This window comes from Haliotis rufescens, unplaced genomic scaffold, assembly GCF_023055435.1.
Source record: "Haliotis rufescens isolate VD_foot unplaced genomic scaffold, xgHalRufe1.0.p SCAF_16, whole genome shotgun sequence".
Classification (NCBI taxonomy): Eukaryota; Metazoa; Mollusca; class Gastropoda; order Lepetellida; family Haliotidae; genus Haliotis; species Haliotis rufescens.
In genome coordinates this window covers 21866642-21879443 of record NW_025963846.1, presented here as the reverse complement: position 1 = coordinate 21879443, position 12802 = coordinate 21866642, and the positions used below count along the sequence as shown (strand labels likewise).

Here is a 12802-nt window from a genome sequence, read left to right as displayed (position 1 = left end):
AGCCATTCATAAGTGGAGCAGTATATCTATAGGTCACAAAGACTGATGCCAGATCTATCCCTGGGAATGTTCAGTTTGTTGAAATGGGAACAAGATTTACTGTGTTTATAATCCAGAACCTTGTTTCAAGTAATTTATAGGGTAAAGTGATTTATAATTTGTTGTGAATTGCCTAGGTATCACTATCTGATAAAGCATTTCTTAACACTGGGGCTTCCTTGTTATTCTGGGGGCGGTCGGGTAGCCTAGTGGTTAAAGCGTTCGCTCGTCACGCCAAAGACCCGGGTTCGATTCCCGACATGGGTACAATGTGTGAAGCCCATTTCTGGTGTCCCCCGCCGTGATATTGCTGGAATATTGCTAAAAGCGGCGTAAAACCATACTCACTCACTCACTCACTCCTTGTTATTCTGGACTCTTGTGTGTCATGTGTACTCTCCGAAACTGATGAGTCGACAAATTTTGCCTTTGCAGTCGTCACTATTTCAGAAAGGAACACTGCAGGATTAGGACCAAAAACAAGTACGCATAAGCCCCAAATGAGTATATTCATTACTGGAGAGGGGCGGTCGGGTAGCCTAGTGGTTAAAGCGTTCGCTTGTCACGCCGAAGACCCGTGTTTTGATTCCCGAGATAGGTACAATGTGTGAAGCCCATTTCTGGTGTCCCCCACACTGATATTGCTGGAATATCGCTAAAAGCAGGATAAAACCACACTCACTCACTCACTCACTCACTCACTCACTCACTCACTCACTCGTGATGTAATTTTGTAAAATTTCCATGGTAGGAGTGACATGGTAGTTGAGTAGTTAAGGTGTTTGCTGGTGTTATCAGTGATTTAGGTTCTATTCCACTGGTTCATATAGTGTCCAATCTCTTTCACTTACTCACTTTCCAAGGTTTCCAATGGGGGGGTTAGTGGTTTGGAATAGTCCCCCCACAAGGGTCGATGGTTCCATATTGTAGCAACACTCAATTACAAGGGAGATGTGGATAGCATCAACTTGCTGTACCCTAACTAATATCTTCGGCCCTCAGATTTTCTGTGCGCAGATCTATCATTGTGGATGTCTGGGATTTGAGAAATTGGGCAATAATGATACAGCATACCACGATGACACTATCTCCTGGCATAACGGCAGCGCCTCGTAAACACCTTTCAATTCAGAATTAGTCGAATTGTTTTTCTTCCACAAGTTGCACATCAATACAACTTTCTTAAATAATCAATTTAAATTGAATGAAATCTTCCATTTTGTGGCCTATTATTGATTCAAGTTGTTGAGTGCAGGTTTTCAGTATTGAATAAAGATCTATTCCTATCCGCTATTCTTCCAATCAATGTGCTTGATTAAGTGTTACTGAAAACGGACCATATAAAAAATAGTTTGGGTATTTTTTAGACAAGAAATACACACAGCAGCTGATAATCTCTTATTCTGGATCCAGCCTTCTTAACTTGTTATAAACAAAAGCTTAAAATATTTTATTACACAATTTCTAAATGCATTAAATACTTTTGAGATTGATGGGAGTTGTTCCCTGTTTAATGGCATAAAGTGAGCTGGTTGTTAAATTCTGGTGATCATGACAGTGAAACAGGCTTCTTAAGCTTTAATTGGAAAAATATTCTTTCGCAAAAAAGGGAAAACATTCATTTGTTCTGCACGAAACAGGCTTGGTATTATATTCAGAAATTTGCACTATCCCCGACCATGCTGGCGACCACAGGAAAATGCTATTATTCAAACTCAGGTCTGTCTCAACACAGCCAATGAGGTTCACTTTTTTCATTTGGAATTGATTATATAGACTTTGTATGGAAATTGAAGGGGGTATTCTTACAACACCAGGGAAATTAACTAGTATAGAAGGAGTTTTCTTTCTGTGGCCCACCAGTGAAAGATAGCAGGACGTTGCATTTCATTTCACGCTAAGTCACCCTTCATCTTGAAAACGATGGCATTGGCACGTTCTCCGAAAGGATTTTGCGTATTCCCTCAATAAAAATGTGCGGGATCTACCTAGGCAGTCAGTAGACCAAAATATCTAACTATGAGCTGAGAAAAAACATGAATAAAATATGTAATTGTTCGTGGTTTCCAGACAATAATGACAATATCCCGATTAACAAGTGCTACCTCTAAGATGTGTTACATTGAGAAAACACTTTGGTTCAAGGCTTCAGAACGTTGACAGTCGTAAGAAGAAAATGCCCATTAATATTTTATCGTATGTTGTTGAAGCAGTCGTGTAGGTGAGAAAAGCTCGAAGTGTTACAGCAGAAAGCGTGGACGTAATTTGTCGTTCCTGAGCCGAACAACAACAAACACTGACTTTATAATCGTTCTCAACACAATAGCCATGCATAACTTATAACTTTGTGAGACTTTAACCTTTTCACTTTAAAACTGAGACATTTTATTACAGACTGTCTGCCACATTTAGTATCGGATTGTCTGTTGCCGTTTACAGTATTTAATGGATAAGATTGAGTGGATGGACAATGAGACGTCAGATGGAGTTAGTGATTATAGTCTTGTAGTATATCAGCTCATTAATACAGTGTGAAATGTGAGCAACCAGGATTATCTCTGGTGGCAGATTAGAGGCTGAATCAACTTAATCCATGTACTTTATATGTAGTTGAATGTCTGTCGACTGACATCTTGTCTCTGAAATGAACATACATACAGAAAAAAACAGTTGTTAAATCATCTTTATAAAAATATAATTAAACAGAGCCCAGAGACTAGCTTCATTTCAGATACTGCAGTAATCTAGACTTGCCTACTTATATAGACTTGCATGGGCTTTATTGGATATATTTGTTTTATGTCTGCTGTGGGTTCATTGGACCCACATCTTGACAGTGGGTTGTTGTTACTGGTAGGGCAGGAACTATGACACTGAATGATTGCCTTGGAGACATTAATATGAATTATTACTGTGATGACATTGATAGCAATAGCAACAGTAATTAACAGCTGCTATAATGGTTTTTGTTTGTTTGTTTGTTTGTTGTTTAACGCCGCACTCAGCAATATTCCAGCTCTATGACGGCGGTCTGTAAATAATCAAATCTGGACCAGACAATCCTGTGATTGACATCATGAGCATCGATCCACCATTTGGCATCCATGACATGCATCAACCAAGTCAGCGAGTCTGACCACCCGATCCCGTTTGTCGCCATACACGACAAAGCTGCTGTATTGACTGACAACAATGGAAAGTAATACAGTGTGCCAAATATGTCACAATATTAATAAAAATGTTAACAAAAGGAGAGATACAAAGTGATAATGACCACTGAAGACCATTACAACAATGAGAAATTGATAATCAAAACAATATTGAACATAAAGACGATGATTGTAATGATATTGAAAATGACAAAAGAAATAACTATTTTTATCAATGGCCGAAACCTATAGGATGAATCAGTAGTAATGATTGCAATGATGGAGAAAACATTGGCAGCATGAACAATAATGACTGGGCCATTTGCACTGATGACAATGATGAAAATGCTGTTGAATTCTAGAGGGAAAGTGAACTGAATTCCTTTTAAGGTAAAGTAATCCCTTTTGAACAGAAACTTTGAAAGGCCTTTGGTACAGAGATGAAATATTCATACCAGATCTATTATTTATATTCTTTAGATATGTCAGTCACCATTACTGATAAGATTTGTGCATAATTACACCAAAGTTTGCAGCATTATTCAAGGGAGATGTACAAAGAGAAATATTTAGCAAGTCAATTGCAGCTCTTCAGATTTCAACAGGAAACGTTTGTTGACAGTTGTTCATTTTCAGATTAATTCTTTCCCACATTTTATAACCTCTTAAATATTACATGAGAATCTGAGCTTGTCAATTGGAAGTAAATGGAAAGTAAACCCCACACCAGCTTTGCTTTCAAGGCCTCTCAATGGCCTCTAAATGGCAGTCGATTTTCTATAGAATTACTTCGGTTCCGATAACAGAATCACTCTTGGCCAGAACATTCTACCACTGTATCGGTTAACGTTGATCATTTTACCTTGCCTTGTGGGGGAATACTGATCAATCCTATTTCACCTAGTAACCCGAGTCTACTTTTTGTATCAACACTCACACTTTTTTATGTGACCCTCGATGGGTTTATTTGTTGCTGAAATTGTAAGTAGAGATGGTGTGTGAAGCAGTTCAGTTGGGTACCGAGGGTGGTGCTGGTGCAGGGTTGGGTTGGACAGGAAATTAGCATTGGAACAGGAAGTTGGTAGGAAGAGGGGACCTGGTAGGCATCCTGTGACGCATGTCACCTGGCCGCGAGTGATACCTAGGACAATGGCCACGTTAATGACAACTGATCAATCGCTGGCCTTTCCTTTTATTCAGAATCAATGAACATGAGGAACTATTGCTCTTAGCCAATGAAAATCAATCACGGTATTTGAATTGGTACGCTTTTAGCAAGCTTGACACATGCAGTATGTGATCTATGAATTGAAAAACAATTTATTAAACAAAGATCGTGCGACGCCCTCGGATGCCAATTGTAACAATTGATCACACACAGTTGCCTGGGGATCTTGGTTCTGTGCTTCCCTCCAGTACATTGCAATTGGTGGCGACAGGATGACCACTCATCACTACAAATCTGTATCAATCTCTCTGTACTCTCTCACACCATGACTTGCTCAGCTACCATTGTTTGAACCAGTCATCGGAACATTGATGTCAGTGTATCGCCTCAGGCGGCCAAAGTTATTATGATAACACACAGTCAATGGTCATGTTATTATGATATTAATCCCCTTTTAAGATGCAGTAATGGCAACATTGTATCAAATAGAGTATTATGATGGTATTTTGATGTTATTTTTACCAATTGTTAGCCAGACGTATTCAGATGGAGGTTATTGTATTTGAGGTTATGGCATGGCTCAAGGGGATGAGCAAGAAATGACTTTGGTGATTACCAGTTGGTAGGAAATGATTTTGTCAGTTGAATTATTGCACTGGTTTTGTACAGTGATTCGGTCCAAGTGGAAAATCTAGAGGCTGATGTAGTCCAGTTGTTCAGTTGTTATAGTGTCAGCAATCATATTACAGACATTCCCACTTGGGTACAATGTTTGAATCACGTTGGTGGTGGACCCGTGAAGATCCGGGGTAGAATAGGTCTTCAGCAACCCATACTTGCAGTAAAAGGTGACTATGCTTGTTGTAAGAGGCAACTAACGGGATCAGGTGGTCAGGCCCGCTGACTTGGTTGATGCATGTCATTGATCCCAATTGCGTTGATTGATGCTCATGATGTCAATGACTGGATTGTCTGGTCCAGACTTGATTATTTACAGATGTCCGTCATATAGCTGGGATATTGCTCAGAGCAGCGTTAAACAACAAAAACAATTTTACAAACAATAGTTGTATCCCGTGTCATGTAAACAAGCTGGATGGAAATGGCTCACCTTTGATTGTGGGATGCAGGGTTTGGTAACTACTTGAAAACATTAGCTTTCATCTATGACTGAACACAAATTCATATATATACCCCATTCATCACTTGGTTGCAGTCACACCAGCTTGACAATGGTGTAAGAATCTTCATCAAAATGTTGTATATGTAAGAAACTAGATGTTGTTATCCATAAAGTTGTATGTTTTCTGAACAGTGGGACATCAGTGGTGTGCATCCCTACTGAGTACTGACACAATGAAACGTTGGTTTGTCTGGTCCAAGCTCAATCAGCGTAAGGCCAGGATGAGGAGACTGAAACATCCAGCATTCAGCGTACTCCAGTCAGCATCTGACAGCAGGACAAGCAGCACAATAGGATGTTGAAGAACAAAGATATATCTGAGTCAACTACATCTCTGTTCCTAGGGTAAAGACAGCTGAGAAATGAAACCATATTTGAAATGTATTTTTACAATTTCAGAATTTCAACATTACTGATGACTACTGTGGCGAACATGACATCAACAACCCCATTGACGGCAACAAACCCATCACCGCAGATGCAGCGCTGCGATTTGGCTCACATACAAATGTGTCGGCCATTACTGTCGCCATAACCCACGATTACACTGTAGCATTCGTGGGGACGAGTAGAGGAAATATAATTAAGGTTTGTTTTTTTAGTTGCACAAAAATGCAAACTTTCTTTTCTTGCCTTGATCAATTTACAACTTTCAAGTTCCATTTAGCAATCAGAAAAAAGTACCTTTAATCTTTTGTATGTGCAAAATTGATTTGTTTAGGATCTTTTGAACTCAACACTACATTGCTGGATCAAATACACAATTTTGGAAAAAACATTTAACAAGAACTTATCATTCAGAGGAGGGTTCCAGTGGGAAGAATGTCACTATTTTATATGAAACTGATTGAAATTTAATCAAATGTGAGAAGGCTATGAAGAATGTCGTATATCTGTTGCGCTGGTTTAGAGCCCTTGTTTTCTCCTGTGTCGGCTGCATTCAAAGCAAGGGCATACACATACTTACAGGACATCAGTTCCTACACTCTACATGTCTCTCAGGGATACCAGGACGTAAATACTGCTAAAACTCTCCGCACAGGATCTTTGAAAATTGGAGATGTAAATTATTGATTTTTGCCAGAAAAGGACATTTTAAATCGGTCTTTGTTCTTTTGACAAAGCCAGAGTGCTTGTACAAATTGTCACCCACACTTAATGGTTTTGAGTGAAATGGTATGGAATTTCCGCACGAGGTGCTTTTTAGTATGTACACTGAACGTTTGTATGGCTGACCGATCCAATCCCAACTACTGATTTGACACAAGTACATGTAACCTCACCACTCATATTTCCAACTCTCTCAGGGGATGTTTAAATCACTTCTATTATGTATATATTGAAAAGGATTCTTTTATAAGTAATCACTTTGGTGAGAAAAGGTTTGAGTAAATACCTCTCTTCAGGTTTCAAAGGTCATTGCTGAGCTTACCGCTTAAATTTTCATTTGTCAACAGCTGAAGACGTTCCAGCAATAGTTTTGAACGCTTTTGACCGATCCAAACTCTTTAACACATTGTAAAGTTTCATTCCCAGTTTTTGTAAATGTGTTACAGATGTTTTAGCATGTTGTTTTCAAGGACCGTTATAGCTTGAATATAACTGACATGACATTAAGGGCTGTTAGTCTCAAGTACACCTAAATGGATGCTTGGAATTACGAGGGTATTGCCTTGATTACTTTGAAGGAATGATTTGGCTGCTCTATAAATGATTTATTCCTTTCTTGTCTGGCTTATTGCCAATTTACAACTCAAGATATAATATTCACATTTATGATACAACCTTGTGCATGGGACACAAAATAAGTTCACATTAGCATTTTGACTCTCTTCCTCCGTGTACACAAACCTAGTGGTCTAGTTGTAGAGTGGTAAAGAGTCCGCCCAGTGAGCGAAAGGTCTGGGGTTCCTTCCCCACCTACGTCATACCAAAAGACGTTAAAAGATGGTGCTTGTTGTTACCCTGTCTGGTGCTCAACATTAAGGGCTAAAACAAGGACTGGTCAGCTTGGAGTCAGTATACTGTGTCTGCGTGGGGTATTCATGTTAAACTGCGGCATGGTATCTACCATCATGGCTAGCACTATAAATTGGCATCAGTCCGCACTAGTACTAGCAGCCCCATCCCACACACAACGCTATATACATGTAAGTGCAATAATCTTGGATGCAATGTTAAACCCCATTTCACCTCACCTCTTCCATGAACACTTTCAACATTTATTAAAGATTAAATGTGTGTTATTCTTGAAACTTGTCAAGTTTTGATGTAGGACCTTGGTGGTCGAAGGCATTGAAAATTGCTTGACAGAGTTTCTTCCAGTTGCCACCAGGATCCACCAGGATCCACAACTACTGGATTTGACTCCAGATTCTCCCCAATGTAGATCCATGGTCTTTCAGCACCTTCGACTAGGGATGGGACTGTGCAATCCGATACGCATCACAATACCTTGCTCACGATCCGATACATATCACGATACTTGTATGTGGATAGGATATTCAAATACCTGGCACACTGATGATTTACAGTTGGCAGTGTCAAGTATGGTGCAATGGATGAAAATATTTACTTTTTCACAACTAATTTTCACAACTAATTTGTGTTTGGCGTAACATTTATTAAAGAAAACATTTAAGGTGAGAATCGATACTTTTTACTTTGTGAGCTACTGTGATCGATCGGGAAGTGAAATATTGCGATCTACCAATGCATCGGCGTATCGTCCTACCACTACCTTCAACAATGTTTCTTGCATATACCCACAACACATCACTTGGGAATTTCCTCTCGCATAAAGCTGACCTGGGGTGATAAACGTGGTATACCTCCCAACCCAGCTCCCACCATTGGGTTGCATGATAACCACTGGAGTTGGTACATTCCAGGTGACGATCGAGAGTAGGAAGGTGGCATCGGTGTATGACAACGTGACTGTGCAGGAAGGAAGCATGGTCAATGCCGACCTCCGCATGGATGATCAGAAGCTTCACCTGTATGTCATGACAGAGAAACGGGTAAGTGTTCACTTCATCTCAGGTACAGTACAGGGCAGAAACAAGTTCATCATTTCTAAAATAAATCATCGGACACCTGATAGTCAAATCCACTGCTGGCAACCCTTTTCCTGAAAGTCCTGAAAGTCCAGACAAGGAAAATCATCATTTTCACAGTATTTCTCAATTTTTTCTATAGGTTAAACTTTTTTCAAATCTGAACATGATATATGTGTGGAGAAATCTGGCCTGTACTGTGCTTAAACTTTCACTGTTTTTCCTACAATGTCTTATGTGTGTCATTAATGGGAAGAAAACAGACTTGATGGATTTTACTGGTGGACTTAGCGACGGAAGACTTGAGACATCACAGACTACATCCGGCATCCTACATCCTACAGGGATACTGAGATGTTTCAGTTTTAAGATGTGATGAATGTGTTTTTTCCAGATTCTGTAAATAGTATCTTATTTTTTGACATTTTGTGAATAAGCCAAACAGAGGGATGCCATTCCTTGACGGTATCACTTTATATTGAGTGTTTCACTGGTGTTTGATGGGCAATCTATCTTCAGAACACTGCTCCTAATTGTGTTGCACACTTCGTTGGTACACGATAATAGCCCGAGTAAGGCAGCGATATACAGATTACTTGTCTGAAGCGACCCCACACAAATGTCAACTAGGAATTGTAATTTTGTTCGCAACCTATTATCCAAGTTCACAACGCAAGCAGATAAAGATAAACCTTAATTTGTAGGAACTGAAGCAATAACAGTGGACAGGGGGTCGTAAATCGTGAGACGGGCGATATAGAGGTGATTGGTCACGTCAGACGACCTTCTTGCTTATGATGACTAACTCACCCCATGTTCATTGCATTGAGATGGCCAATATCCCCATTGAAGTCTCCCTGACTCGCAGCCACTTGATCTGGCCTTATGGAACAACCCCCATAACGGGAAGATCAGATTAAGAAGATCATTACAAATTTGATTATCACAGACCCAAACAGTCCGGACTTAACAAATGTATCTTTGCTGTCTCAAAGCTAATGACCAGCTTTCTTTGTGAAGCAGTAGGCATTGTTTACTGCAGTGTGAGGCCATCATTTTTCCATGTCAGGATGGCAACGATGACAAATTATTTTCAATATTGCTTGGAGGGTGTTGTTTCCTCGTCTCAGCTTTCACTAAGAGCTTCCTTTCATCGTGGTATATGTGAGCCAAGATGTTTGGTATATCATGTTTGATGTTAAGGTATAACATAGGACTGTATCAGTGTCTGTGCTGTGATGACAGCAGAATAGTTTCTGACAAAGGATCTCTCATTTGTGATTTGGTGGTGTTGGTCCTGGAATGGAAAATTGCAATGTTGATAATGCTTGGAACAAGAGATGCCACAGGATTAGCTCAGCATGGGTTAGTAGTCTCTGATCAGTCGTATCTTTTTGATCAAACTGATCAAATGGATGGTGATGGGTGAGTGAGTGAGGTGGGTTTTACACCAATTTTATCAAATTCCCAACAATATCAGCACAAGGGACACCAGGAAACAGGTTCAGACATTGAATATGGGTCTCAACTACCCCACTTGCCCTAATGGGTTGGCTTCATCACGAACGACATCTTCCCATCATAATGTGGGACACTCTTTTCAACTTGAGTATTTTGGAATGTAATCTGCATGGATGGACAATTATGAAATGTGATGTGGGCTTATCTTATCTAGGGCTGTAAGGTTTGGATTGTTGATAAGAAATTTTATTTTGATGGCCTAAACTTAAGTGATGATTCATTTTTAATTTTTTGCCATTTAGTTAATCATTGCAAATCACAATTTCTGATTTCAATCACATATCTTCAGGTCAATAGCATGTGATTAAAGGGGAACCGTTTCAAATATTGGAGCATGGTTAATTCACCCATGTTATCTCGGTGATTCTGGCCTTAATGGCAAGCTATTTGTGTTTTCTTGTCTCACCTAATGATACATCGATAATTGATTGTCTTATGCTATTTCAAAGCAGCTTTCAAACACTGTTGTAGCCCAATTTGGGACAAATTAAATTATTTGATGCCTATGCTCCCCCAAAAAGAGATTCTTGTAGCAGCCTTCATGCCATAAGATTTTGTGACGGTAGAGATTATCAGCGAAAAATTCTACAAAAGACCTGAAATTAACAGACACATCATTGGGTGTGAGGAAAGCGTTTTGTCTGTAGCAAGAAGCACGAAATGACGTAGTCCAGTTGAAACATACTTTGCAAACTCTCATTAGCAGCATGTTGTGTTCAGCAGGCCTGTTGCCAAGTTTTGACATAGACTATGTTTTAATAGCCAGAAAGTCAACCTTGACCTTGAATCTGGTCAACCGCTTATACACTCCACGTTGATGGTATGATCCAATATGTCTTGTAGTTAATAATGCGATGAAGGAGCAAAAAGCTTTGTAACAAAACACTCTCAGCAAAAACAACAAAAATGTGGAATACTTAACATGGCTGACTTCCTACTGTGAGTCTGGGCAACTTTAACACATTGTGTCCAGTCACGCATGGTTTGACGCATCAAGGAAGTGCAGTAGCTGTGCATCATGGGAAAGTCTTTGAATGCCTTGCTATTCCTGTTGAATTCTTTAGTGGAGCTTCTAAAACATGGAAGGGGAGATAAGAGAACATGGAGTGATAATTTCCTAATTAAGTGTCAAAGAGGTTCTAAACAGGCACAGGTAGATTAGATTATTAAACTGCGTCTTGTGATCATCCTCGTCCAAAAGGTTTATTAATTTTTTGGTGGTTCGGTTGAAACATGCATCGCGTAAGGTGCTCAGTAAACATCCACCTGTAAATACTAATCCCAACATTAGCTTAAAGGTTTCAAGAACAAAATGGCTTCCTCATTGACCCTGATGTTTTTTCCTTCAAGAACAACCAGGTGGCGGTAAACATGATAAGCACTGCCTTGCCAGCGTGGTCTGTAAGTGACCACTTGTGGAGGAGGGTTTGAATCAACAAGTAAACAAGGCATGAGAGGAAAGCAATCGGCTGATGTAACAGGCCACTTGGTTCTGTCTTACACTGAGGCTGCAGGAGGAGAAATCAATCTTGATCAATGGGAAAAGATCACATGGAAGAGACCTGGAGCACTTTTCAGGGAGTAGGATTTTAATGCCTTCAACCATTCCCCCCTCTTTTGGCAACTAATGATTTGTAAGCTTTGACTGTATCTCTTGCTACAAAATCAATGCCAACCTCCAGGTCAACAGTAGGCCTATCAAGTTGGGTGTAAACTTGGAGCAGGCGCGAGGATAAGTCACTTTGGGTGCTGAGGAAGGAAGACTGATATCAGATCCAGGGATGGAAATTTCAGACAGTCGCAATCCAGGAACATGGTTTATGATGTTGGCGGTTATGAATGAATTATATCACTGTGATCCTTTCCTGGTTCCGAGTAGAGTGCCGAATTAAATTTCTTATTGATTTCCGTTACTCTCCCGTTGATCTTATCGCTGTCAGCAAGCGGTAAAATCAACTCGGAGTGAGCGATACACGTTTCATTAGTTTGCTCAATCGGACATCTCCTTTTCAGTAATGTTGGGGTCAACAATTTGCAAGGAGAGAGTTTTCAGACACGTTGAGGAGTAAATGTTGCCATGTAGGTAATCTCGCCCGGTCCTCAATTTGTGCAACTTCTCTCACTATAAGTGAATCAAGGCAAATCAGGGAAATTCACAGCTGCTTCCAGAATGCAGAATGTGCTGTCCCGCTAATGCAATTTTCCTTCTTGGCGTTTCAAGGCAAGGACAAGTGGGGCCGACTGTCATCTTAAGGGTTGCATGGTTTACCAAACCAGCTTAAGGCAGGATTTGGACATAGTGTTTATCACGTTTTAGCCAAGTGGCTTATCCTCCACTGAAACCACGTCCTCATCAGATTGTCGTTACTGGTTGTATGGTGTCGCGGACTCCCCCCCCCTACTCCCCCTCCTCCTTGGGGTGTCTGAGCTGAAGAGGGTTTCATACCGTTTCTGCTCCAGCCATACGGACTTGCATGATCGGAATTAAAACCTGGGCATTAGTCTCCTAAGGTGGATAATTGCTTGAATTGGGACGAGGTGTATCTTATTTGATGGACATGTTCTTGTCCCAGTCAAAGCTTCGGCTCATGATTTTAGTATCAAAAGAAAGTTTCAAGTCTGAAGGATAGAAAATAAGGACATTACAAGACTTCTTGCAATGTGATGTGGGTGGATGACGGCTAGG

The 12802-nt window shown here is 40.2% G+C and overlaps 1 protein-coding gene across 8 annotated transcripts in view; it reads left to right on the top strand.

Annotated features, from left to right (window-relative positions):
• Positions 1 to 12802, top strand: part of LOC124119250 (plexin-A2-like) — a 233609-nt gene that overhangs the window by 56610 nt on the left and 164197 nt on the right. For all 8 annotated transcript variants that reach the window (XM_048396991.1, XM_048396990.1, XM_048396985.1 and 5 more), the window contains exons 3-4: positions 5939 to 6127; positions 8431 to 8559. In XM_048396991.1, the coding sequence (XP_048252948.1) occupies positions 5939 to 6127; positions 8431 to 8559 (318 nt within the window). The remainder of the gene's footprint in view (positions 1 to 5938; positions 6128 to 8430; positions 8560 to 12802) is intronic.